Below are 26,942 nucleotides of genomic sequence, written 5' to 3'. Positions count from 1 at the left end.
GGAGTAGGCCAACGTTATAATATTTTCACCGTACGTGGCTTAGAGCTAAGCAGTAAAGTTTTCCTTAATGACCTATCTCCAATGACTACCTAACTAATACCACTCAGTATACACTCTTATTGTGAGAGGGATGCCGTTTTCTCGTCTTTCTTTCTCCTAAGCCCAAGCTTTAAAGGAATGTATTTATCGCCGCACGCATATTGACATTGACAGAATCCTAGAATTGCTTCATACCAGCGCTCCATTCAAAATCAAAGTAGTTTGCTCATCGATTAGTCAAGCTCCAACGTGTTTTAGTTCTTCTTCACAGAAAACCCATATGTATCGCCTCGATCCAGAATTACTACTCGACCCTCCATCCCGGCTTCCTTTACAGCTGTCTCAAAGTCTTTTCGGGGAGACAGAAATACGTCGTAGTCATCGTAATGAATTGGAATTGTAACCTCTGGATCCATCATTTTCATTAACTCAACACCTTGCTTCGCATCAAGTGTGACCATGATCAATGGTGCAGATGGCCCAGGGATAGTGGTGCCTCCAAGGTGGATGAGCATCAGATCGATACGCTCTTCTCGAAGCCACTTCGGAATTTCCTTGAGCTCATCCACAAGAAGAGTATCTCCAGAGATGTAAATCCGGTAGCCAGTTTGGAGTTTGCCATTTTCAACTTTGTGGTAACCCAGCTCGAGCATCCAGCCATTTGTTGGCGGAACAGCACCAAGCAGGTCGTTGACTGCAGCCAGGGGGCCAGGGGGAATATGCTTGCCAGGCATGCCTGTGACTTTGATGACGGGAAGAGGTTCACCAGCCTTCAACTCTTCATTTTTGAGCTCCAAATGGTCGAAAAAATCGAGTGGTTTGACATTGCGAAACGGCTCGTCCTTGGACGTCAAGCATTTATGCGCATGAGGCGTGGTGACAATTAAGAAATCTCTATTGAGGGAATCTTCTACCAACCGATCGAAGTGATCTTCATGGTAATGCGAGAGAAGAACTGCGTCCAGTGATGGCAGCTCATGTAGGTCAACCGCCGGGTCAGTTTGCCTCTGAGCAGTAACTCCAGGACCAAGATGCACGTGATCACCAGCATGGAGGAAGTTGGGATCTGTGAGTAGTCGAAATCCTTCCCATTCGATTATGGTAGTGGCCGTGCCGATAAAGTAGACATTCGCATTTTCATCGCCTTCACTCCCTCGGGGGTGAGTCTTGATTGCCTTTGGGAGGAGAGACTGGTCATCGCCACGAGTTGATTTATCTTTCAGCAGAGGCTGCCTCTTGGACAATCCTAAGCCAATTGATCCCTTTTCAGACATGATGAGGCTTTAGGAATGAATGACCTCTTCTTTTTTGTTCTTTTTGTTCTGTTTGAAGTTATGTATTTGTTTGGCGAACTCTTGTCCTACTGAAGTAGCATGCAGATTTCACTCGATGACGCTCGTCTGGCGCACTTCTCTCGTAGCCAGCAATCAAACCACTCCTTTATCATTGCTTCAGCATTAACGAAACATCATCATAGATATCACATCGAATCCACCCCAAACAACAACACTGATTACCTTAGAAACTTGTATACAGTGCTCATAAGCTTACTAATATATCTTATTCCCCTCGAAAATTCTAAATAGAAGGTCACCAAGCGATAATATGTAAATAATAAGGTCAATAACCTCAACTCCTTTGGGGCTTGTTTAGGTTGTCGCCAACAACTAAACATCTCTGAAATACTCAAGAAGAGCAGAGATCTACTAAAGATAAAGGTCGAGTGGTGTAGTGGTTTATCACGTTCGCCTCACAGCTATCAGTTGTTCGCGAAAGGTCCCGAGTTCAATCCTCGGTTCGACCTTGCTTTTTATTTTAATATTATTTTTTAGCATTCTCAAATGCTCTACAGTATCATACAAGCAGTTTTGTTTATTTCGTGGAACTTAAGTTTATTCTTCAAATATTTCTTCTTATGCATTTCTGTTGTTTAGGTACATATATCCAAATACCTGATTACTATTCTGTTGACCCTGACTCTTGGAAATCCAGCTTGACCATCGACTGTAGGTTGCGGTAGCTCTTCATAGCTGTATCTCGTGCCGTTGCTGGGATGACGTTGTTGAACTCATTTGTTTGTGCATAGGTCTGACGAGCCAATAAGATCGCAGCGCTGTCCATCCAGGCCGCGAAAGCTGAGGGGCTTTGACCGACATGTACACTGATGATGACCCATTCTCGGGCATCAATATGAGATTTTTCAACCCTCAGCCAATTTGATCATTCATAAATCCTGTGGGAGTCTTAGAGGTAATTCTGCGACAACTATTGTGGTATGCGCCCGCGACCTCCTCTGCGCACTTGCTATTGGCCTGTAGCCTTGATCGACGATGCCAGACCGCAGTCTGTCGCATGATTCCCGCGATGGAAGCTCTCCGGAGCCAGAACGTGATCGCGACAGACCACGCGACCGTGACAGGGATAGAGAAAGAGATAGGGATAGGGACCGAGAGAGAGACCGGGAAGGAGATCACGACCGCGACTTGGACCGAGACCTCGATATTGATCGGGATGTCGATCGAGATCTAGAACGAGACAGAGACCGCGACTACGATAGGGACAAAGACAGAGAAAGAGAAAGAGAAAGAGAAAGAGAAAGAGAAAGAGAAAGAGAAAGAGAAAGAGAAAGGGACCGAGATAGAGATCGCGACAGAGATCGCGACAGACCACTAGATGATGCAAGGGACAGAGATCGCGACAATGGGAGAGACAGAGGTAATGATCACGGAAGAGATAGGGATCATGTCAATGGGAAGGACAGAGACAGGCTCAAGGATAGGGATGTCGACAGAGATAGGCGTCGCGAGAGCCGTGTTCCTCCGCGTGTTCCCCGAGAACCCCGCGATAGAGACCATCCTTCGAATTCTAGCAAGCGAAACAGTATCACCGACCGCCTGCTTGGATCGTTTAGAGCAGTTCGTGGTGAAAAGGAGAAGGAAATCCCAATTCCAGCTGTCGCGTCCTCAATTCAACGCCGGGCATCTTCCGCTGTTACCAAGGGTGGCCCAGTTCTTCGCATTCGCGAGTGGCTTGACGCTTGTAACGCGGATCACCACCACCACTGCGCCGTATCTTCTGATATTGATATCACAACATGGCGCCCTACCTGGCTTATTGACGTCGTTGAGCGGCGCCTAGTCAAGGCAACACCCAAGGACCGTTATTTGGCTCTCAGCTATGTCAGCGGTACCCAGCGCAACGGAGCACAGATGTTTACACATCTACTTCAGTCTAATGTGGAAGCTTTCCAAGACCGCCTGCCTAACCTCGACATGCCTCAAACTTATCTGGACGCCATGTGGCTTGCTAAGAAACTTGGAATTCGACACATTTGGATTGACCGTATCTGTATAACTCAGGACAATCGGGAAGAGATGGATGATCACATTAAGCACATGGCATACGTCTTTTCTAATGCTTACCTTACTATTGTTGCAGCTACTGGCGATGTCCATACAGGACTGCCTTCACTTGATCCAAAACGATCAACGCGCGGCCTTCGAACTACTGGTCGTACTCACCAAGAGTTGGTTGCCGCCTCGCCATGGTATACGAGGGGCTGGACTTTAGTAGAGCGCATTTATTCTCGACGTTCGGTCTTTTTCTTTGAAGACTCAATAACCTGGGAATGTCACTGCGAGACATGGCAGGGAAGTCCAAACAGTGTGATGAAGAAGCTCAGAGGAGGTCGCCAAGAGTGTACAGGCGCTGTCCCTGATGCTGCGTTTGCGTTTCAGCACCCGCCTTGGCCTGATCTTGATGAGTATTCCCGCTATGTGATGGAATACAGCGCACGGAAATTGACGCTTGTCGACGATACGCTGCCTGCTTTTGCTGGAATCACTCACGTTCTATCCCGCTCTTTTCCTGGCGGCTTCATCTATGGTATGCCGATAATGTTCTTGGACATTGCTTTGCTGTGGCGCCCACACGCATCCATTCGACGAAGAGCTCTCTGTCGTCCACCATTTCTCCCATCTTGGTCTTGGATGGGCTGGTGGTTCGACAACATTCCGGTCGACTTGACTTTGTGGAGAGCCGCTGCAGACTATGTTGAAGAGGCTCGGACCGGAAAACGTGGTCAAGAGACCAAGCGATACCGATCCGCTCATCCTTTCCGGATCAAACCTACCGTTACTTGGAGCTTGACGGACCGAGCCGCAACCGCCCCGGTTTTGAACACCGGTCTTCAGTACCGTGATCTTCGGGGTCGTCGGAGCCCTAGTTCGGAGCTCCCTCCAGGATGGTCTCGCACTGGCTCGTACTATGTTCACGATAGTGACGAGTCTGCGTTGTTCAAATACCCCGTCCCTGTCGAGGATCCTCCCGAGACGGGTGGTTATGAGCCACCTGTAGGCGAGCAAGCTTACCCCGGCCCACTGCTCTCATTCAAAACAACAAGTGGTTTTTTTGAGGTTGAGTTTCACACTACTCTCGCTCATCGCGATCGAACCAATCCACCCCTCGCTGTAGGTACCATTTGGAATAAGGCAAACCGATGGGCAGGCCAGTTCCGTGCTCACGACGCTTGGCTCGGTATTCAGTCTTCCAACTATGATGGTGAAGAACGACTGGAGTTCATCGCCATATCAACGGCTACAGAGCGCCGTGGTTCGCACGTATTTGATAATGAGAAGTTTGAGGAGCATATGGATGCAGACGAGATGATTGACTTTGTTAACGTGCTTTGGATCGAGCGTATTGGAGATATTGCGTACCGAAGGGGTGTTGGTCAGATCTTACTTAAGACCTGGGAGGCACAAGCCAAGGATGAGGTAGGAATTCTACTTGGTTAGGGTGACACTTGGATAGCACGGAGTTGGTGTTTGCGTTGAAAATGTGCTTTGCCCTGGAGTTGGAGGAATTTGTCTAAACCTGTGGTGAAGCGCGGCAAATTGCTCCTTTTTTATGCGCATTTTGCCTCATCTTAAGACTAAGGTAGTTCACCTTCGAGAATCGACATTACTGAGAAAGGTGGTATCTTAATGTGCAAGGCAGATACCATACGATTTCTTTCTTGGTTGTACAACATATTAGGTAGGTAGTTAAGTAGTTCGTGCAACACGTACTGTCCGAGACATTAAGGAAATATCTCAAATATCATGGCAGGGTTTTCGCGAACTCATTCCATGCGCTTCCGCCGTCTGGGTCTCCAAGATGAAACTTTAGTAATGTTAAGGAATAAAACAATTGGGAGTTTTACTTATCTGAGGTCTGGGTTGATGATTGAACGGTCCGCTGTGATTGGCCCCTTCCCCTTGCCTCAGCCGCCCAATATCTCCGCCTGACTCTGGCACATGGGGACCCTTAACCGTCCCGTCCCCCGTTAGATCGGATCTTATCCTTCTCGGTAGCGCCAGTAAGGGGAATCAATGTCATCATCTCGCTGCCCCCCACAACCCGCGTCCTCCATCCACCACGAGTCACATTCCACTCATTGTGACTCGCCGCGACATACCTCTCTACATTGTCAGGCGAGCAAGCGACCACGCGATACAATTCTGCAAGTCCAGTGCTTGATAACTCGGGCTATACGGGAGCTATCCAACACGCGCGCATGCGCTCCCTCGGCGGCTCAACAATCCTGAGTTGAAGCTATATTCGACGACTCTGCCACTATCCGAAGTCACGTCTATCGTTATACCTACACCATACGCTCAAGGCTTATCTGCGACGAACTTTAACGAACGACGTTAATACGCAGACATCATGGAACGCGTTCGCAAAGCATTAGGTCGTCGACACTCATCAACGTCAACATCAGAATATGAGCCTTTGACTGGTAACGAGGAAGCCACTCCTTTAGAAGGCTCCACAGTACTCGAGGGTCAACATGAGTTGCCGTTCTCGTGGATAGAATATAGTATCTTCGCCCTGCTGGGTGTCGCTATGCTCTGGGCTTGGTGGGTTTCCCTCTTTCGTATCCTGTGAATGTTGTGGTTAACGCAAAAATAGGAATATGTTCCTTGCTGCAGCTCCATACTTCACAGCTCGCTTTGACGGCGATGCTTGGATCCAGTCTAACTTTCAGTCTGCGATATTGACAGTCTCTACTGTCACAAACCTCGGTGCTATGCTTGTTCTCACTAGTATACAGTACTCAGCATCATACCCTTTTCGAATCAATCTGGCACTCATTATCAATGTTTTCACTTTCAGCCTCCTGACTGCTTCTACAGTCATCGGACTAAGCGCGTCGCCAACTCTATATCTCGTGTTTCTGCTTGCCACAGTTGCTGCTGCTGCCTGGGCAGCTGGTCTTATACAGAATGGGGCATTTGCTTTCGCAGCCAGTTTCGGACGTCCAGAGTACATGCAAGCAATCATGGCTGGACAGGGTATTGCCGGTGTCCTCCCTCCGATCGCGCAAGTTTTCACCGTGCTTGTCTTCCCCCCCGAAAAGGAGCAGAATACGTCTATCAAAGCACCATCCCCTGAAGATGGTCAGACATCAGCTTTCGTTTATTTCCTCACCGCCGTAGTCGTGTCAGTTGCTGCGTTGTTGTCCTTCGTCCCATTGGTTCGTCGCCATAACCACATCATTGAGAACCGCATGGTTGAGCAAATGAATGAGTCCATGCACAGCATTGAAGAGGCCGAACGTGCCGCTCGCAAGGTCACATCCCTTTGGAGGCTTTTCACTAAGCTTCACTGGCTTGCCATTGGTGTGGCACTCACTTTCATTGCAACAATGTTCATGCCCGTTTTCACAGCAAAGATCCATTCTGTGAAGGAAAACTCCGGCGCCCTCTACCAGCCTTCCGCTTTTATTCCTCTCGGATTCTTCTTTTGGAATTTAGGTGATTTGGGCGGTCGCGTAGCCACAATATTGCCTTTCTCCCTACGACACCGCCCCTTTGCTCTTTTCGTTCTCTCTATTCTCCGTTTTGGTATACTCCCATTATACTTGCTTTGCAATATTGATGGACGTGGTGCCATTGTTTCAAGCGATTTCTTTTATCTCTTCATTGTCCAGTTGATATTTGGTCTCACCAACGGCTGGCTTGGTTCTAGTTTCATGATGGCATCGGGCGAGTGGGTGGATGAAGGTGAGCGTGAAGCTGCCGGCGGCTTCATGGGGTTGTGCCTTGTGGCCGGGTTGTCCATCGGCAGCCTCTTGAGTTTCACAGCGGCAGGTGTCTAGAATGGGTTGCACAATATTACACTAGAGCTGGTTTTGGCGTTTGGGTGAATCGGATTTGAGAAACGATAGATATCGAACATTGAGGTACTGTAGTCCTTCCTATATCTGGGTATCGGATGCAGCCAATCATGAATATACGTCATATATCAAACCGGAAACCGTACCCTTCCTTACAACAACCTTGAACCTAACGCCGCGCCCCCCTGATTGATGCAACCAACCATGCCCATACCCATGCTATGCTGTGCGAGCCCGCTGTCGTTGAGATGCACCGATGCAACCTTGCAATGCAAAAATAGAAAGAGAACTGAGATTCCTGTACGCAGATTTGCGAGTGAGATCTCAAGAATGCCTGCCTATGGCCTTGCAGACAACCATTTCAGGAGATTCCTGCAGTGTGTTAGCAGGGATGAACCGGCTGGCACCTGAAAATATGACGTGTAAGACTTACGGAGGCTCATTCCGAAATGGGCACACTTCGGCCTTTGGCTTATCCTTCCTGCCTGGCTCGAGCAGTCCCGTGAGCTTGACAGGATGTGTTGCCATCCAGTAGACCAGGGCTTGCTTGGTCATGGCTTCCGTAGGGAAATGTGTTGTTTTACTGGGAAGTGGGTGAAGGTAAGGATCTTTGGCCTTGATGCCGATAATCTTTACAAACCGATCCCGCCGACGGGTCCACTCAAGAAGGCATTTGGTAGGAGGGTGGTAGTATTGCCCGTTACACATGATCCAGTCAGCGGTGTAGCACCCGGAATCGATAAGGTCTTTCTCGGCTGACGTCCATCGTTTGAACTTTATGTCGGTATCCTTGAGATCGAAGTCACCAAGTCTAACTCGAAGCCGTTGTTCGGGAGGTACATCATGACCCAAGTTCATCTGGACGAAACATGTGCAATCGCGAACTGTCATGGCCAAGCTAAACATTGGATCACTCTTCTCAGCACGTAAAGGCCCCCTGGTATCAGAAAGATTCTGAAGCCACCGAAGATCACGAATAACTTGATGATCGGCAGTCTTTGCAAGGAGTTCTCGGACCATCGGATTGTTGGCCTGTGACGCAAGTTTAGGAGCGAAACGGAATGGCGAACTGATATTGGCGGGAGCGTCGGGGTTTGCCAGTGTAAGGGGGCATGGCTTTTGCTCTGGCGCATGTCTTGAAGGACTCGGATCCCGGAGAAAATTGAATAGTTCCATGGCGCATTGCCGACATCGTATGGCCCCTTGGGGAGCACTTGGTGATTGATTCAACCACTTTGGCTTGAACTCAATGAGGATGCTGTTTTTGGGATCTACCAGCAATGGTAAGCGGCTTGAGAAAAATACACCCTAGGAGTGAAAGGCCATCATACCAGATACTCTCATATCTTCTACGAGAAGGCCCCAGTTAGACTCCGAGATGAATGATCCCCTGAACTTTTCTTTGCGCTGATGATCTATTGACCGAAGGAAGGCGTTGAGCTGAGGAATGATATTGGTATGACGAAGTACCACGAGCCGTTGCTGGATGGCATGTGTCTTGAGAAATGGAGTGATTTGCTTTGCGTAGAATTCCTGTTGTTTTAGATAGTTGAACCTGGCTGGCTGACCACTCGCAGGAGCTTTGGCAACACGAAGAAGCCAACCTGAACAACACATCAGCACATATCAGTTATTGATAACACTAGATTGGCCAACCTTTAAAATCATTCGCCCACATGTTTCCTTCTGGAATGCCCAATTCGAATACGACATTAGCAGCACCCTCACCGACCATCTTTATAGGGCGAGTTCCCATTGGAAGTCTCTTGAGACTTTCTCGAGTCCAAGAAAGGGGGACAGCACTGCCATTGAGCATAATAGACATTTCAACAACATCTTGAGGAGTTGGCCAAACATGGTCATCTTCTGAAGAAGAGAAACAAAGATCAGGATCGGTATCAGTCGGCGTGAGCTGTCCATCGGACAGAGACGGAGTTGACATGGTGTTTGGTTGATGACCGGGATCGTGCAGGCTGTCTGCAAGGTACCTTCAAGCCACCGATGTCGCGCGTTTGCTGGTGGGGGAGGGAGGGGAAGGTTATCAATGAGGAGGGCTGGGCTGGGCTTTAAATGGAGACCAAGAGGATGAGACAAAACTCGACAAGAGCTGAATTGGAGCAAAACAGAGCGGATATGAGTAAGATGGATTTAGTGAATAAGGGGAGAAGGAGGAAGAGGAGGAGGGGTGTGTGAATATGTACAAGAAGGAGCCTCGAATCGCTGATGGCTTTACAGGCACTTGCTTGGGCTTGCAGTTGCAGCTGCGCCAGCGTTGACTCGCCTGCTTCTGTCTTCTTTTCTCCTTCGAGATGGTCACGCTCTACAAATGCGTCTGCGTCTGCATCTGCGTCTGCGTCTGTATCAATGTTTCTGCCTTGAGTCGTATGTGTGATTGTTGTTCTGAACTCGGTTACCTTGTTTATGCCAGTTGTAAGTGGTACAGGAACAAACTCCCAAGGTCGTTGAGATAGGAATGATAGCTGGGAAGCCAAGTAGATCGTGACCAAACAAATTTTGGATAAGGACCGTCCAAAGCTATAATCCTTTAAACCAAGTTAGGTTTTGCTTCAACCCGCTCGGTCAAAGTCTAATAAGGCAACACTGCTGTTTCTGTCGCCTTGCGTGCGTGCAGGGCATATGCATGAGACCATAAGCGACGGTGCAGTTGATGCAAATGAGATGAATGAGATGTGATGCCTCGGGTTACACAGCAATAGAAGCTGGGCCAACGTCATGTAAGGTAGGTACCTAGTAAGGCAAGGTAAGGTACTGTATAATGTCGAGCTGCGCTTCTTTCGACAAGGACTGCAGAATTGACAACGGCGGGTGGTGTATGGGAGGGGTGTGTTGAACAAGATCTTGTAAAGGGTTTATGCTGTAAGACTGGACTGGCAACAATGTCTTGTCTTCATTGACTTGACTTGTTTGGCTCTCTATCAGAGTAGCATCACCACGATAGTTTGCTTGCAGAGATGAATGCAAGAGTAATAATAAGTCCAGTCTGAAGTTAGGACAGCAAATAGACAGATGATATGACGAAGCTCGTAACCCCTTTCCCTTTTACCCTCTTGTTACGAAAGAGCCGCAGTTGTCATGATTCCCGTTGGCAGATATCTCCACCGCAAGACCATCTACAACTAGAGCAACGGGCAAGCAAGCAAGCAAGCGGATTGGATTGGATAGCAAGTGAGCTGGAGTCTACCGACAAGAAGCAAAGAGAAACAAAACCCCGCGAGGAGCACAGGTTTAAGACGGACTGGCCAGGGTCTTTTGTTCGCCAGCGGCGGTGCAGGTTGGAGTGGATGCTCGCCCACCGTCTAACGTACAAGCCGGAGCCTTTGGTGTCGCCTAGAAAAGTCGACGATCCAATTTGATCTGGGATGGTGACGCACAGGTTTTCAGGACCCTCCACCCATGGGGCCGGACCCGGACTAGAGTGGGCGCCAATGCCAGTCATCGTCTCTGGCAGCAACCATGGCGAACAAGCACCAAGACGGCCCTGGCGAATCATAACTCACCGTCACACGACACCCAAGCTATTGTTCCAGGCCCTTTGGTCTTTTAGGACGCTTCCCTTGTGCACCCTGCATCTGCACCTGCACCTGATGAGATACGGTCGTGAGGGGTCACTTCATTGTTCGTGGCGCCGCCTAATGTTCATGAGCCGGGGCTGCGATTGATTGACGATTAAACGCCGAGGCTTCGTGGGGTTTGAATGCCGTTTAAGTTGAGGCCCGCTGGCATCAATGCATTGCAGAACACCGGGAACAATAGAGTGGACTTCTATACCCATGCTTCAAGGCCTGATTAACAACGGTTAAGGCACAATAGCGGCCAAACAAGGCACGCACGTCCAAATGATTGTCCATCTTAGTCAAAGTGGCATCGTGCTCTCTGGCAACTTTCCTTGCCCCAGCCGTACGAGGCCACGATGTGTGTCCATGGTTCAGGCCCTGGTCCTGGTCCCTTGCACCCTGGCGCTCCGCTATCAAAAGACACTGTGGAACCCTGGATTTCTATTTCCATTCGCGCAGAACAACAAAACAGAATGACAACAGCGCTGACAACGGCTACCGACAGCGCAGGATATGGAGAATATCGGCAGCGTGGCACGCCTGTAGATGTCGCTGAGCCGCCGCCACGGATGACTCAAACTGCGCTGTTCAGGCCTCCGTCCTCGCAACTGGCTGGTAGCCCATCGACGACTTTGGGGCTCAAGCACACACGCGCTCATCCAGTCTATCGGGCTTGCCGGCCGATGATGTCACTCGACCTGGCGGTGATGCATTCTCACCCTGATGTTGCTCTGTCGTTGGCGGTTGAGAAATTCAACGAGACACTGCTGGCGACGATCACGGGACCGTGTGTATGCAAAATGACTGCATTCCTTTTTTCTATTCTGTTTCTGTTTGGGCGTACCACGAATAAGCGTCGCCGAAGACAATGCCGGGCTGCTGGGATCATCAGCGTGGAGTAACTAGTGCATACCCTAAGGAGATCGTCCAACGTTTCTACCCTAGCACGTGGAGATCCAACTCGCTCGTTGCTTGAGCTTTGATCCTATCAATGGACCGTTTTGTGATAAATATGTGCTAGCACGAGCAAGTAAGCAAACAAGGCAACGCACGAAGCTTGCACCTGTGACTGTAATCACGAATGCTTCGGCATAATACTCTTTTCCTTTACTTGGCGGAAGGCCTTTCATTCAATGTGCCGCTGTTCATGGTTACATGTGTGACAGCCTATCGAACTGATGTTTACGACTGAAGGAAGGGAGGCACATTCGGAGATTATTTCGAATGTGGAGGCTGGGGTTGCACAAAGGCCTCAGCTTGTGAAACCCCAGGGACATATTCCGGCAATCTGAATTCGCAAGGTACAGCACCACAAAGGTGCCCCTTTGAGCTGAGTTGACATGAAAGCAACCAATATGTATCCTGGTCGACTGTCAGGTGGTAAGATTCGTAGTCTCACCAAACTGGTCCCTTGCATGACAGTGGAAGGTGAGTTGTTCTGGTCTGTTGTTTCTGTTTGTTGATCGTGAAGGCGAGGAAATGATTCCAGATTGATGAGGTGGCATTAACAAAATACCACGATAACCACTCCATAACAGAGCATTCATGGTAGAAAAGAAGAACCAATTACTGCAGATGAATGTCAGAACAGTGCACTTGGTTCATAAAGATAAGGTAGTCTGTCATTGCGACACGCATCAAATGAGGGACCAAATTCTTTGACTAGAAATGCTCATGTAAGTTTGAGACACTTTCGATAAACTGGTTCCAAGAGACTCTTGGTTTGCGAGTGAGCATCGTGGGGAAAGCTCGTTGCCCAGCATCACACATGACCAGATCGTGCACACGCTTGGAAACCCATCTCCATAGTGTATGACTTCTGTTAATCTTTGCCGGTACTCGATTGCAGTAGATACATGCCACTTATGTTTGCCCTTCCGTTCCTACCCGGCCTTATCACCCTTTTTACTTCCGGTCACCCTTATCGGGGCCGGTTTTTGGTGGAAGTGCTTGCATATTGGAGGCCAGGGGAAGAGGAAACAAAGAATATGCAAGGTTGATGTTTTCCTCATCAGGCAACTTTTCAGGTAAGTATAGGTTAAAACGATACTGTGTCGGAATGGGAGATGTTATTTCCATTTTGAATTCTATTCTTTGTACAGCCTCTCACGACGATAAATTGGGCATTTGCCTTTCCTGATGAGGGGGAGGTCGGCATTAAGGTCAGTATCCGGCCGGTGGGTTCGGAGGACTCCGGGAAGAGCCGCTGGTCCGTGTTTTCGTGAGAATAAAATCAAACATGCAGCAGATGAACGTTTTAGGCGATGCCCTAAGGCACAGCATTACTACAAGGAGACGAGTTTTGTCCTTTTAAGGGTCTTTGGTCAGCAAGATGCTCGCTTCCCCAGAAAGTAAGGATGAACATCGAACCACCTGATGCAGAGGTCGTTCCACAAGACATCTTCACCAGAGCGCAGGATACAATCATCTGATTGTGACGACGCCCCTTGGTAAAAACAAATTTTGTCTGTTGCATGTTCGCATGAAAAGCATGGGGTAGACAGCACATCAGGAATTATACAAAGTTGGCACGTCTGCGCGTTTCTTAACGATGGCTGCACACAAATGATCCCCCCACAAACCAAATTGATGCACCCCCTCACATTGCATTGAAGCTTTACCGGCTAGCCTCAAGCTGCTTTTTGCTTTATATTGTTTTATATTGTTTTATATCCCTCTGCGTTAATTCGCATTGCAATTATAACCTCGGAAGTCACGCAACGTCTTCGGAAACTGTGGATCTGGCATCGAAATTCCTTGATATCCCTCCGGACTCCGTTCTCCCTCCGTACGGGGATACGGACGAATCTTTTGGATCGTAGCTAAGGCCCGCTTGGACCATCTGAAACTTCACGTACAGTAGTCACACATTCTGCTGCATTAACAACTCACAATGCAATAGACTCCATATTATCAAACCAACCTACACCGAATTTTGCATCTCACCGCCAGAGTATTTTTATGACCCCGGCCACCTACAAATATCCATCACAAACTACCTGATATTATTGCCCATTTTGCGACCTGACCTGACCTGCCGTTTTCTTCTCCATACAACGGTTAGAAATACCGGGTCAGAACCGTCTTTTACTCTCGCACCCGATTGACGAGCCAACCAGATTGCATTCAATCAATACTGGGTTGCCTACCGTTTCGCTTCGCTTCAGCTCCTCCAGGACCAGATCCAGGCGTCTCAGCATTGGGTTTTATCAGTGGTTTCGCTGCCATTACCCACTAAATTCCGCCTTGGACGCCAGTCAAATTCGATGCCTTCAAGCCCTTAGAAGAAAGAAAAAATTGCTGCAGTGCAGCTCCGAGCTCCCCACTTCGGACCTCTTCTCCCAATCATCCTGAAGCTGTTTGCCCGGGGAATACTGTAGCGTCATCCCCACGATCCGCACTCCTGGGAAATCCTATCCTGTCCAGCCGTCTCGATTTCTTCTCGCTATCATCACCAGATTCCTTCTAAACTTCCCATCGCTGTTGTCGCCCTGGGTGCCGTCGACGATTTCCTTGGAGTGCACTCCTTTCTTGAACACTTCTGGCAACAAATTACGGCGACCGACAAGACCCGAAGCTATCCCACACTCGCTCATTGTTTTCGCCTCCCAACTCCATCACGCACGCGCCTCAGTCCCTTCTCCCGCCCTCGAGATTTCGTTACAGCTGCCGATTTGCCGGCACTTCAGTACCTCCTCCATGATCACGGGAAGGTGATTGCCATTTCAACATGGCCTTCAACTTCAACTGGTCACCGCTAACCGCGGACGCCGACTTCTACCGTCGTGCGCGCGACCTTTTAACCAAGGCCCTAAACAAGAGTCCGAAACCGCCTATTATTGTCGATGATATTCTTGTCAGCGAATTCAACCTTGGAACCGTACCGCCTGATCTTGAAATATTGGAAATCGGTGACCTTGCCGAGGATAGGTTCCGGGGCATCTTCAAAATGACATATTCTGGTGATGCTTTCCTGACACTCAAGACAAGAGTTCAAGTAAGTTGTTTTCTGTATCTGATGCACATTACATTTTTACTTCCATCGTTGAGCAATCCAATCACGAGCTGTTTCTCAATTCTTTCCTGAGCTTTGGGGACAATTGCCGAAGCTATATTCCGCCCATTGCACATTTGTTTAGGCAATACACACGCTCATTGTCGAGCTTGACGCGGATCGCCATCCTTTAGCCTTGAAGCTCTCACAACATCAACAAGCGCCCACCATTCCTCTCCAAGTTTCGACCTGCACATTGTTTTATTGCATTTTCGATGCAACCTTCTTTGATTGCGACAATGCGCATTAAACCCCTCCTTTCCCCTGCCAAAATCCCTTGGTCTAAGCGCCCTGACCCATGATTTCATCAATGCAATCCCATTGACACAGCCACTAACATCACAACCTCAGGCAAATCCTTTGAACACATATCTCTACTCTAAACCGACTTTCACATCTCCTCAACCGTTGGCCGCCGCCTCTGGCCTAACAATTCCACTCTCGATCACATTATCTGATTTCAAGCTTTCTGCTTTCATCATACTGGTCTTCTCAAAACAAAAAGGACTAACCCTCGTCTTCCGAAATGACCCACTCGAATCCCTCAAGGTATCCTCTACCTTCGACTCGATACAGTTCGTCCGCGATTACTTGCAGAGAACAATTGAGCAACAACTACGCAACTTGATGATGGACGAATTACCGGCAATCATTCATCGACTATCTCTTCAATTGTGGTGCCCTGATCAAGCCAACAAGGGCACCGAAACACCAGCTGAGAAGGAAGACGAAGCTGGTGTTGACCCTTTGGCCAGCCCTCCCTTAGATCCCGTGGATGCCAATGGCAATCTTCTCGACCCCAATGCTATTTCTGAGCTCACGTTGAATGGAAGTGGAGAAGTTCAATCATTGTTTTCTCAGAAGAATTTGTTGCGTCTTGCCGCCTTGACCGATTCGCATCGCACCTTATCACTCTTCACTCCTGGTATTCGAGATGTTGTTTTCCGTGCTTGGACAGGTTATGGAGAACGATCAGAAACGTCTACGCCCCTGCTCTCGACACCCACTCTCACCAAGACCATGTCATTCCATGCAGGCAATTCGACAACATACACCTTCTCAGATACAGCAAGCAACGCACACGGCCACCTCCCATCTCGCCCTTCACTCATCAGTATGAATTCAGCAACGAATGGGAGATCCCTTGGGGCAGGTCGATCACGGACAGGGCGCAAGAAGAAGACACGCGTGGTAAATTTGAGGCGTACCAAATCAGAAGTTGCCACCCCAGAGACTGGCAGTGAAGCGTCAGATACGGCATCTGTCGATGTCCCTCTATCCGAGCCCATGATTGACGATTCGATTCCTGAGGATACTGAGTCATCTATCATTGCTGAGGCATCGACACCGAATAAAGTTCGCTTTAGAAGCGCGGATGAGGCAGGACGTCCTTCAGTCATGGCCACTCTTGAGGAAGCTCGAAAGATGGGTTCCCCGCTCAAGAACACTGTCCATCCCTCAGAATCTCAGAACTATCCATCGATCGTTGCTATCACTTCTGAACTGAAGGCCGAGAAGGGCAAATCCCCCGGATTGGAAAACCAAAGCATTAGCTCGGAGACTTCTTCTGTCATCCTTGAACAAGCTTGGATTATGAAGATGGCTGGCGAAATTGCCAAGCGTGTTTATGACGAGAAGAACAGGCAACGTAGCCCTTGGGACGAGCGTGAGGACGCACCACCACCAGCATACGAAGCTGCTACTCAGTAGCGGAAAAATCACAAATGTCAGCACATACAACTATCCTACTCTCATTAGCATTCTATTTGTTCGTTTTTGTTTTTTTTAGGCAGGCGCTGGAGTTTGGAGACTTCGGGTTGAGGAAACGGCCTGGAGGAAGCAATTTTCATGTTTTTTGTGTCATTTGGTGGCGTTGGAAGAGGCAGGCCGAAGGGTAAAATAGGTGTGCCTGGTCATGAGTTCTGACCGGACATGTTTCAGAGTGATGGTACTGTCGTTCGCCGTCTATTTCTATGCCACGACACAGTTGTCTGTTTGGACTGGTCAATAGCCCCAGTGGGGTTGACTCATGACGGTGTCAGAGTCTTTACGATGTTATTTACAAAATGATAGGCGAGATAGGCGGGATTCAGACGGTCAGAGAGATCGTTAGGGTATCTAGAAGATATCATGGTATCAGGACTAAGGGACGAGGCTAGTGTTGGTTTTACATACCCGCGTAGTACTCGTAAAACAACTCCAATTCACATTTGATAAACAGATTCTGTGCTTCTCAATGATGTTGATTGAACTAGAATGTGCGGTAGAAGATGTGGTTGTAATCAGATAGGTATCAATACGCTTCGTGGCGAGTAAAGGGCTGTCTTCTCTGAGCACCATCCCTGTCATGCATTCTTAGCTTGATCCTTAGACGTGGCTGGGCTGGGCTCTCGAGCGCACTCAGGCGAGCCTGCTACAGTCTGCTTTAGACTCCTGAAGAGCTGACTGTTTTCACATATGATGTGACATCTCAAGGACATGCTTACAAGATGCACGGCCTCGTCCTGAAGGCACACACAGGTTCTTCGTACCTAGGTGTCTGGTGCCGTTGTGGTACTTGAAGCCTCGTCTTAGCTGTACTGTTCGCTTTCGCTCTGCTTGCGAGACTTGATTCTCTTCCGTTTTGATTTCTTGTGCGTGACTCGGCCATCATTCTATGACTTGGCTGCGGCAGCAGCAGCCTGATTCTCGCCCTTCAATTTCGCAAGTAGTTCTTCTTTGGCTTTGAGCTCAGCAAGTATCCTTTTGGCCATATCCTCAGCTTGAGTCTGCGCATCTGCTAGCTTGCGTATCTCGGCCGCCTCCGTTTCTAGACTGAAAGGTTGCCCCGGTCGGTTGTGCGCTGGTATCATCGCCGAATGCTCCCAAACCTCGTTGTTGTCGGTGGGGAAAGGCGGCGGCGCGCGCGTCTTCCCTTTGCCCTTGCCACCGCTCGGCTTCCATCCCTTAGGTACGGCGCCTTGGGTGAGGAGATTATAGAAAACTTCGTAGGGTTCGTTGAAAAGCTGTTCTTCGTAGCTCCATGCGCGGATCTCGCCGTTAGAAGCGATCATAGCTTGCTTCTCTTCTTCGTTCCGGCCGTAGGGGTGTAAACGGAGGTAATGGTATAATGTCTGGGGCTTTTCGCCCGAATCGTTGACATAGTAGAGTTTGATCGTTATGTCAAACTCACCCCAGCCTGTTTCTTCGACTACAAAGGGTCTTCCGGGTTCGCCTTCAACCACTGCTTCCCGTTAGCATCAGCGTGCGCAAACAAGGAAAGTAATATCCTACTTCGTACATAATTAGGGATAGACTCATGAAGTTTGAACTGAACCCGGCGCAGCCAGTAGGTAATATCGGTATCGTCGAGGCCTTTGACGAAAACTTGCCATGAATGCGTATGAGTGTCGGGAACGCCTGCTGGTCGCGGGTTCGTGTCGGAGAAAGGCTTCGCTGTGCTCCCTACAATAAAAGGTCGACGGACTTGCGTGAGCTTAACACGCTTACCAAGTTGATTTTGGGGCGCCATGTTATTTTTGCAGGGCTCTCAGTTATTTCTACCGCAAATTTTGTTGCCGCGAGAGTACTTTGATGTTGAGGATACTACTAGAAAATAGGTGAGGATTCACAAAGAGTGGCAAAGAGTCAGCCTCGTAAGACTTGATTAACTTACGCCGCAGTGGCGTGGCCAATAATCGTAATGCAGCCACATCAGCTCTTCAGCCTTGTGATTCCGATGATGATTTCATTGATTCCACCTTACCATCGAGACCTGCCCTGCCAGTGATTAAACTGGAAATTCGATTGGCGCATCACAAAAAGTTTCTCCTTTGTTTTCTCTATTTACTGAAGTTCTTTATCCGCAGCTTCCCGTTTCATATATCTCAATCTTCCAGAATCATCCCACCATAGCTCTCAGGAGCTTTGATATCGCACGACTTTTACACGAGCATCACGATGTCGGCCTCAAAGAAACTTGTTGTTTGTGGAGGAACCGGTTTCTTGGGCTCTCGTATCTGCAAATATGCTGTAGCTCGAGGATGGGATGTAACTTCCATCAGGTATAACTCACATCTATCACAATCTCAAGAGACGAACTCATCTTATTGTACAGCCGTTCCGGTGACCCTCGGTGGGACACTATCAGCGCCTCCGCTACACCTCCACCTTGGGCACATAAAGTGAGCTGGGAGCGCGGCGACATTCTTCGTCCGGCTACGTATGCTCCATTACTCAATGGCGCTGACTTCGTGGTACACAGCATGGGTATTCTCCTAGAGGCTGATTATAAGGGTGCTATCTCAGGCAAGGAGTCCCCCATTGCTGGTCTCCAGAAAGCTTTTGCTCCCGTTCGTGATCGCGGTGTGGACCCTTTGGCTAAAGGACAAGGCGAGGACATTAAGCCTCCAAACCCCAAGGATCAATTCACCTATGAGATTATGAACCGCGACAGTGCAGTCACATTGGCTAAGCACGCGGTTGCTGCTAAAGCGAACGCCTTCTGCTACATCTCTGCTGCAGCAGGTGCCCCTGTTCTCCCTCAACGATATATCTCGACCAAGCGAGAGGCCGAGATCACCATTGCCAACAAGTTCCCAGAACTCAGAGGTCTCTTCATCCGCCCTTCTTTCATGTTTGATAGCTCACGTCCGGTGACAATGCCTCTGGCTGCAATGGTTGGCCTTGGCACGGCCTTCAACGGTCTAACTGGCAACTACTTTAAAACTTTCATTGGTGCGGCGGGGGTCAAGCCTCTGAAGGTTGAGACTGTGGCGGAGGCGGTGGTTGAGGCCCTGGGTGATGAGACCATCAAGGGTGCCATCGACGTGCCAGAGATTGAGGAGCTAGCGAGCAAAGCCTGGAGGAAAACCATGCTGTAGGAGATTGCGACGGTATTGTATTAAAAGCAAAGACGCTAGACTGTATAACACCCAAATGGACCAAAATATAACTTTCTCTTGTTCGTTTCAAATCATTGTTCCTCGTTCAAAGCTATCCCTGATCTCTGCGGTATACTTGTTATAGAACCGAGAGAGCTTCTGGTTGAACTGCTTATTCTTTTCGTTGATGTATGTCACGTCGCCATCGTCCCCGTTCTGTGCCATCCTCTCCTTTCTCTTCTTCAGTCTCTGTTCTTCTGCTCTCTGTAGGTCGGCCACAAGGCGATCGACTGCTGCCTTGTCTGGTTTATTTTCAGCAAACGTCGTAGAATCGGCGGTAGAGTAGAAGGAGCCATCCTTATCCACTGCAATGAGCTCGCCATCCTCGGTCTCGACAATGTCTAGTCCGCCCGATGCTGCTGCCTTCTCAATGAGGGCCTTCTTGTCTTTCTCGTATTGATCCATATTCATATCGATGTTCTTGAGCTGTCGCTTATATATCTTGTTCGCTTCTTGTGTATGGTCGGCAAAAGCGTTGTTGTCGCGACGAGTCGTCTTCTTCTTGAGTCGTTTATCCCACTTCTCACTCTCATCGACGGTCCAGTCCCATGCACGCTTTCGCTCGAAATCTCCACCCGCTTCCTCCACGTCTGCCTTGAGCAGTTTGTGGGATGCGATCGCATGTTTCCGATGTAGGGCGGTAAGTTGGCTGGGATCTGTGGCTAGCCTTTGCGATTCGAGTGTCGCCTCTTTCAGGTTTTTCTCCGATGAAGTCTTTGCTCGCGCTTGAAGGGCCTTGAACCGAGCCAGGCGATCTTGGGCTTTGGACAAATTGTCAACGTTAATCTGTTGCGCCTCGTCCTTCTTTTCGATAGGAGAGGAAGCCATGGTATAATCTGCGTCGAGACGGTGTGGCTATAAATGATGCCAGGGTTGACTAAAGAGCAGCCTTGGGGGTGGGTTGAAGGAAGAAGGTTGACCCAGCTGCTGAGAGATCTATAGCTGGTATTTGTACTGCTTGGTTAAGGCAACAATTGCGTCATTGAGGCAGATAACCTTATCTGAATTCGACCACTGTTATGTCAAAGGTTATACGGGCCTTATTGCTTAAATTATTGTTATTTAAAGTTGAAACCCAGTTGAGCTCACTTGATTTCACTGTTTCTGTTCTCATACGCAAGGCGCATGGGTCACGTGCCCCGCCACCTTGATTCAATTGATTGAGGTCCTTTTGACTTTCACCAACCAAACTTACACAAAACTCAACACTGAGAGCTACGCCTTTGTTAAGGCAACCATTGCGTCCGTGAGACAGATACCCTTATCTGATTTTTGCACTGTTACAATAGAGGGAGGAAAATTCTTAAATATAAAATTTATAAACTTTTTATATGTAATAAATTTTTATTTAAAAATAAAAATAAAAAGCTTTTAAAATTTATAAAATATTAAAACAAAATAATGTTCAATTCTTTAAATAATATAATTAATATTATATATGTTTATTTTAACATAATTTAACTACTAAAATACAGGCTTGTTGAAGAGCTCCGGTTCTTCAAGAATAGTGGAGAAAGCCGGTTTTGGGGTGCCGATGTTAGGGGCTGGACTAGGGCGAGCACCTGCCTAAAAGGATGACCAACCTGGCACCAAATTAAAGCCCGGGCCGTTAACAGCAGGGGTCCTTCTCACTTTGCGGGGGACGTAGGATTACGTCGCAAGACATTGAAAACATTGCCCTTCTTGCTGAAGAAGTAACTCGCCATCTCTCACTCTCTTGCATCAACATTCAGCCCAAGTCGCTCGCAGCGGCTCACAATTTTTCCGCCGTCGATACTGGGCTTTCTGATAAGGTACCTACCTACCTTACCTAGGTACCTTAGTACCCATCTCAGTCGCATCTTTCTTGGATTTTGGTACTTCCTTGTCAAAATGCAACGTCGAGCAGCTTCGACCGCGCTTGATGCTGGGAAGGCAAAGAGCAAGATGTTTTTGAAAAGGGAAACGAAATGGGGAGAGACATACTATGTTGTCAACAGGTGGCCCGAAACTCCCAAGCCACCTGAAGAACACGAATACTTTCGGATCAACGACCTCCTTCTCGATCTAGACGATATGTTTAGCAAACACGTGCGACCGTCTTCAGAAGAGGATGAAGAGCGGGCACTCAAGAAATGGTCTCGAGACAACAAGCGAGATGGTATTCAGCGGAAGCTTCACACCATGGAGACTTCACTCACCTGGTCACGGATAAAGGCTTTCGAAATACACTCGAAACCATCTAGCTCTTGGCGACTCGGAAGCCATGACATTTTCTCCGCAGCTCTCCGAGCCCCATCACCAGCTCCACTGATCGACTCCTCAAAGAACCAACAAGGATCTGCAAATAATGCGACTGCCGAGAGAGAGCCCAACAAACTCCACCTCATCAGTTCAAACAACGGCATTCCAAAACAGGCCATGGATGACGATTCATTACTCTTGCGCTGGCTTCAATCGCGGACGCAATTGTCAGGGTCTGGGCAATACCCAGCCGTTTCTCCGTCTCATTCAGTTCAGCTGTCAGCAGCGCTGAGGAAGCAAGACTCGCTCACTAGCCTCCGTAGGCTAGTATCACAATACTTGTCAATTGAACCCAGCGCCTTCTTTTTTCACCAACCCAAAAGCCCGGGACAAGGACAATCAACAGAGAATTTATCTTCAGATCTTCGCGATGCATGTGAGAATTTCTTGAAGCAAGACACTCTACAGAACAAGCATGATGTTTTGGTGTTCCTCGGTAATCTTGGTCAACGATTGGCAGCTAGGGGAGATCACTTAGGAGGGCCATTATGTGGGCTTGGGTTAAGACTCTCAGCAGAAATCTGCAAGCCCACAGCCTCCAAGAGATATTTCCAAATTGGTCTTGAAACCGGTTACTGGACCGACAGTAACCAAGGGTCAATAGACATCCTCCACTGCCTCGAAACTTACCAATGTCACTTCAGCAGTGTTTCACAGCCAAACGGCCTTGAACTGTATGGTCGGCAGGAGCTCCTAGAGTTATTACTTGGTCGTAGCAGGGTTGGGAACCATTCCGCTCTGTCTCTTATCAACGCTTGTCTACATGAGTGCAAACAGGAGACAACATTCGAGGCTTATCGAGCTTCCATCCTCCTGCTTGGTCATTTGGGTACGGTCGAATTGCTTAATCAAGAACAACGGGTATCAGCAGCAATAATTCAGAGACTATCCCGCACCAACAATCTGAAAGATAAGAAACGTCAAATAGAGGCAATCCTAAACGAAGCTTTTCAGTCTGCAAAGAGTATAGCCGACACTTCAGTTGTGGCACAGAGCCATGATACAGTTCTAACAGATCCTAGCCTGGCTGGCGTCGTGTGCGAAGAAAAAGACGAGAATCAGTATTGTCCACCTTAGACACTTGTGTTGATTATAAAACCATGCTACACTATAAATTAGACCCCTGAGAAGGTACAACTGACAGCTGCATTGAAAACTTTGTTTAAACTTTGTGATGATTTAATATGAGGGTTCATTATCAAAGAAAGCCATGAATTGATTCTTGACTTTTTCTTCCCTGGCCCCAAACTCGCTCTGCCACGTTATAGAAGAAACGGTTGGATGGCAAAATCCGTGTAGGACCAGAACTTCCACTTTGGCGCCGGCTTGTGCCTCGTCCTGAAAGATGGTTCCCGATGACTCGGAGGGTGAGACGAGGTGCAGGGGAAGATAACTGCAATCCAATGAGGGATCATCAGTGGAACCTTGGATTGACTACCGAGCTGACGGTCTCCTTTCATATATGCATATTATCAGCCCAGACTGGCCCCGCAGAAATAGGACTCATCTTCAAGTCTGGTCATCCAGATCATCGGGATGTCCTTAATCTGAATTGAGTTGAAGCGAAACAAATCGACGAGCTCTGGCAAAATGAGTAGTGGGTGCCACCCTGTTCAGCCCTAGGAACCCTCCCTTATTGCTGTGCGTTCCGAGTTTGCGTCTGAGCTGAAATGCAAGCCCGTAGCACAACTTGAGATTCGTGTCGTTTTGACTTCTCTAGCTGCGTCCAGCTCCTTGGTTCGTGCGAATCATGATCCGCGCTGGCTGTGCTAGCAACGGCCACCCCTACCACCAGCAGGCTGAGCGCCCCCGTCGTCTCACCACGATAGACCAGCTGGCCAGCAGGGACATCAGAGTTCTGTGCTCTGAATGGTGTCCGCAAACCTTCCTCCCGCATGGATACCCGCTACTTGGGCTGTCCTTGACACAGTGGATGCGTTTGAGGCGTCGACCTGGAAAGTCCAGACCTCGCAACAAGGTCAGCCCTGGATATCGTCTCAGCCACCCTCATCTGCCGCTACGCTTATTTGGCAGTGGAAAGAAAAACACGAGATTGGTCTCGCTGCCCTGTACAGCCTTTACCGGCCCATGTATTTCTGGCCCCTTGCTCATGATCAGCAAGTGTTGTCTGCCTTAGACTACTCGGAGCAGGCGAAACGAGACGAGACTTAGCAGTTAGCACTGGGGCTGCCGACTTTTCCTTCCTCTTTATCACTTACGCGATTACTCTACTTCTTGACGACGATTGCCCAGGTCTCAATACCTCTTCGTTCCTCGCGGTTCGCGATCAAGCAACAGGCCGGGAGGGAGAGTATAAATGTAGCATCAAGGTGCCAGCCATGATGTGTATCTCAATCTCTCCAGCCAGCCAACTTCGCCGGGGCTTGGTCCTTCTATTCTTATTGTTCTTTTGCGTCAAACTCACAGTGCAACAACGAGATCCCATATCAAATTTCTGTCGAAGATGGGGTCATCAAAGTGCTGTGGTTGACGACAAACTTTACATTGGTGGAGGATTGGTTACATATGATGGTAGTTCTGGAACACCACAAAATTTCTCCAGTATGCAAACCCTACTCAATTTCTCACGACCAAGTGACGAGAGTTGGTCGAAGCAATGTCGCCGGGCGCTTATTGACCAATACTCCTATAGACCCCTACTTTCTTTACCATGATCTCAGCAAAGTAGCAGGTTCAGGCATGCCCCAGCCATACGCAAACCTGAGCAAGAACTCGACGGTTCCCGATGTGAGTGGTGGAATATTCTGGCCTGACACTATCAACAAGAAGATTTATCTCTTTGGCGGCGAATTCAATGATGTGACCCCTTGGGACTTCGACCTTTATGCCTACGACATCATCAATGATGAGTGGGACAACATGGGAATCTCTAGGACAGACGATATTGTCGGGCTTAGCTATGGAGCTGGTTTGTCCATTCCGGATCGCGGAGAGGCCTACTACTATGGCGGATGGATGAACAATGCGACCGACGCGGATTGGGGTGACGCTCCCCAAGTACCAACATCATACCTACTGCGATATGAGATGGATACAAACAATTGGTCTAACGACACTGGACCTGATGACATTGGCCGCGCCGAGGGTGTGATGGTTCATATTCCTGCCGGAGATGGTGGTATGCTTGTTTATTTTGGCGGAATCCGAGCTACCAATGATGGTGGTTGGGAAGGCCAACCAATGGATCAGATTATTCTCTATGATGTTCTGAGCGGTAAAAGTTATTTCCAAAATGCAACAGGCGATGTTCCGGAATCACGTCGACGATTTTGCGCAGGCGCTACGTGGACGAAGGACCAGTCCTCTTACAATATGTGAGTATATTGCCATCCACTTAAGCGCCATCATATACTGACCATGCTCAGTTATTTATATGGGGGGGCTGGCGAGGAGCAGGGGAGTTCTGGATTTGATGACATTTATATCCTGACACTCCCTACCTTCACATGGATCAAGATGTATCCCGAAGGAAATGGAACAGGGGATTACCCTCATCACAGTTTTACCTGTAACGTTGTGAACGAGGCACAGATGTTGATTCATGGTGGTTTCTTCCCCCTGACAAACGACTGCGATGTTCCGGACCAATGGGGTTTACACGACATGTCCCTGGGGCGACAAAACAAGGACAAGGCGCCCTGGATGCTTTACGACCCCGAATTGACTGAATATGCTGTCCCCACTGACATTATTTCAGTTGTGGGAGGAAATCCTAAAGGCGGAGCGACCAAGACAGCACCGGCCGATGGCTTCGACCACCCAGACTTGAAAGCCCTCATGACAAGGACGGCATCGGCAGGATCAAGGACCGCAACCCGAGATGTATCGGGCCCTACCGAGACTGGAGATCATGAAACTGGAATGACGTTATCGACTGGTGCGATTGCTGGTATCGCAGTCGGCGGAGCTGTAGCTCTTATTGCCGTGCTCGTGACTTGTTTCTGCCTCATTCGAAAGCATCGACGTCAGCGGGAACGAGTTGGATCACAACAGCCGATGACTCAATCTTACGACTACCATCACCCCCAACATCCATCTTTCACCTCAAACCAACCTTCGCCTAGCCCTTGGAGCCCACAATCATCGAATTTCACCCCTTCAAGCCCAGCGGGCTACACAGGCCCGCAGCTTGCCCAGTCATATTCAGGACCGCCAGTGGAACTGCCATCTGGGCATCCCGAAGTCTCATCTTACGTTTCACCGCGTACAGAACCAGTTCCGGCGGTTGAACCCAAATATGATGCAAATGGAAATCTGTGGGTTCCCCAGGTGAGCATGATGCAGATCCCGGACCAAGGCCATTCCCCCGGAAGTCCTCCATACTACGACGGCACGATGGTTTCTAACTCATTGAAGAACGGACCAGAGTATTTCCCACCCGGTACACCGCAGGAACTTGCGGCAGAACGCCGCACTTCGTATGTCCCTGGACAACCAGTCCACCAGACCTATTATCATCCATGACTGGTGTTTTCTAAAGAAAGTAAAAAAACTCTCTCTCTCCTTTTTGCCGAGGATACAGGCTGAATGGATTGACTTTTCTTAATGTTGGATTATGAAAGCAGGGGTTAGGAGTATTGGTCGGGAACTGCATAACCAAGCAAGCGGGATATTTGATGGTACACCAACTTCGGTACTAAAGGGTCATATTTACTCCCTCATAGGTCATAAATATAAGTAATGCCTTCAAGACCTTTCTTTTGGTTAGGGAAGAAGGCTGAGGAGCTTGCTACTCTCAGGTAATTGGTATGTATGCCGTTTGGTTAAGGCAGCAACTTTGTCAGTGAGGCAGCTGAGGCCTACCTAAGGCACTTATTCTGAAAGCTCGCTATGTATTGACTGCCAGTCTATTGTAGAGGCCTCACCCGTTATATGGCTATTGAAAC

At 48.7% G+C, this 26,942-nt stretch overlaps 10 protein-coding genes and 1 non-coding gene across 11 annotated transcripts; 7 read left to right on the top strand and 4 right to left on the bottom strand.

Moving 5' to 3' along the window:
* Positions 1–52: 52 nt before the first annotated feature.
* Positions 53–1,661, bottom strand: BKA55DRAFT_555417 (beta-lactamase-like protein). The gene has a single exon (XM_046191636.1). It carries the CDS (start codon positions 1,311–1,313, stop codon positions 294–296), a length of 1,020 nt encoding a protein of 339 aa, XP_046055192.1. The 5' UTR covers positions 1,314–1,661; the 3' UTR covers positions 53–293.
* A 95-nt stretch (positions 1,662–1,756) lies between these two features.
* Positions 1,757–1,843, top strand: BKA55DRAFT_t43. The gene has a single exon. It is a non-coding gene; the product is annotated as a tRNA-Val (tRNA).
* Positions 1,844–2,369: 526 nt separating this feature from the next.
* On the top strand, positions 2,370–4,835 carry BKA55DRAFT_500387 (heterokaryon incompatibility protein-domain-containing protein; the record flags this gene model as incomplete). The annotated part of the gene is made up of 2 exons (XM_046186750.1): positions 2,370–2,754; positions 2,875–4,835. The coding sequence occupies 2 exons, from the start codon at positions 2,370–2,372 to the stop codon at positions 4,833–4,835; spliced, it is 2,346 nt and encodes a 781-aa protein (XP_046055191.1).
* A 913-nt stretch (positions 4,836–5,748) lies between these two features.
* Positions 5,749–7,183, top strand: BKA55DRAFT_501509 (nucleoside transporter-domain-containing protein; the record flags this gene model as incomplete). The annotated part of the gene is made up of 2 exons (XM_046186839.1): positions 5,749–5,942; positions 5,995–7,183. The coding sequence occupies 2 exons, from the start codon at positions 5,749–5,751 to the stop codon at positions 7,181–7,183; spliced, it is 1,383 nt and encodes a 460-aa protein (XP_046055190.1).
* A 178-nt stretch (positions 7,184–7,361) lies between these two features.
* BKA55DRAFT_177104 (inositol-pentakisphosphate 2-kinase-domain-containing protein) lies at positions 7,362–9,423 on the bottom strand. Its single transcript, XM_046185029.1, has 4 exons — positions 8,858–9,423; positions 8,533–8,805; positions 7,635–8,472; positions 7,362–7,573 (listed from the first exon to the last, which is right to left on the bottom strand). The coding sequence occupies exons 1-4, from the start codon at positions 9,141–9,143 to the stop codon at positions 7,540–7,542; spliced, it is 1,431 nt and encodes a 476-aa protein (XP_046055189.1). The 5' UTR covers positions 9,144–9,423; the 3' UTR covers positions 7,362–7,539.
* A 5,083-nt stretch (positions 9,424–14,506) lies between these two features.
* BKA55DRAFT_534152 (uncharacterized protein) lies at positions 14,507–16,540 on the top strand (the record flags this gene model as incomplete). The annotated part of the gene is made up of 2 exons (XM_046189563.1): positions 14,507–14,773; positions 15,182–16,540. The coding sequence occupies 2 exons, from the start codon at positions 14,507–14,509 to the stop codon at positions 16,538–16,540; spliced, it is 1,626 nt and encodes a 541-aa protein (XP_046055188.1).
* A 944-nt stretch (positions 16,541–17,484) lies between these two features.
* On the bottom strand, positions 17,485–18,341 carry BKA55DRAFT_501549 (yeats family-domain-containing protein; the record flags this gene model as incomplete). The annotated part of the gene is made up of 2 exons (XM_046186844.1): positions 17,485–18,053; positions 18,104–18,341. 2 exons carry the CDS (start codon positions 18,339–18,341, stop codon positions 17,485–17,487), a joined length of 807 nt encoding a protein of 268 aa, XP_046055187.1.
* A 230-nt stretch (positions 18,342–18,571) lies between these two features.
* Positions 18,572–19,704, top strand: BKA55DRAFT_555401 (uncharacterized protein). Its single transcript, XM_046191635.1, has 2 exons — positions 18,572–18,873; positions 18,927–19,704. The coding sequence occupies exons 1-2, from the start codon at positions 18,770–18,772 to the stop codon at positions 19,690–19,692; spliced, it is 870 nt and encodes a 289-aa protein (XP_046055186.1). The 5' UTR covers positions 18,572–18,769; the 3' UTR covers positions 19,693–19,704.
* On the bottom strand, positions 19,705–20,682 carry BKA55DRAFT_555399 (SYF2 splicing factor-domain-containing protein). Its single transcript, XM_046191634.1, has one exon. The coding sequence runs from the start codon at positions 20,578–20,580 to the stop codon at positions 19,780–19,782; it is 801 nt and encodes a 266-aa protein (XP_046055185.1). The 5' UTR covers positions 20,581–20,682; the 3' UTR covers positions 19,705–19,779.
* A 611-nt stretch (positions 20,683–21,293) lies between these two features.
* Positions 21,294–23,251, top strand: BKA55DRAFT_176913 (uncharacterized protein). The gene has a single exon (XM_046185027.1). It carries the CDS (start codon positions 21,625–21,627, stop codon positions 23,110–23,112), a length of 1,488 nt encoding a protein of 495 aa, XP_046055184.1. The 5' UTR covers positions 21,294–21,624; the 3' UTR covers positions 23,113–23,251.
* Positions 23,252–24,273: 1,022 nt separating this feature from the next.
* On the top strand, positions 24,274–26,848 carry BKA55DRAFT_176916 (uncharacterized protein). The gene is made up of 3 exons (XM_046185028.1): positions 24,274–24,597; positions 24,689–25,370; positions 25,422–26,848. Exons 1-3 carry the CDS (start codon positions 24,375–24,377, stop codon positions 26,518–26,520), a joined length of 2,004 nt encoding a protein of 667 aa, XP_046055183.1. The 5' UTR covers positions 24,274–24,374; the 3' UTR covers positions 26,521–26,848.
* Positions 26,849–26,942: the final 94 nt, after the last annotated feature.

The sequence above is a fragment of the Fusarium redolens genome, assembly GCF_020744475.1.
Source record: "Fusarium redolens strain MPI-CAGE-AT-0023 chromosome Unknown BKA55scaffold_2, whole genome shotgun sequence".
NCBI classification, from domain to species: Eukaryota; Fungi; Ascomycota; class Sordariomycetes; order Hypocreales; family Nectriaceae; genus Fusarium; species Fusarium redolens.
Note: the sequence above shows the minus strand (reverse complement) of the source record. Positions and strands in the feature narration are given on the sequence as shown.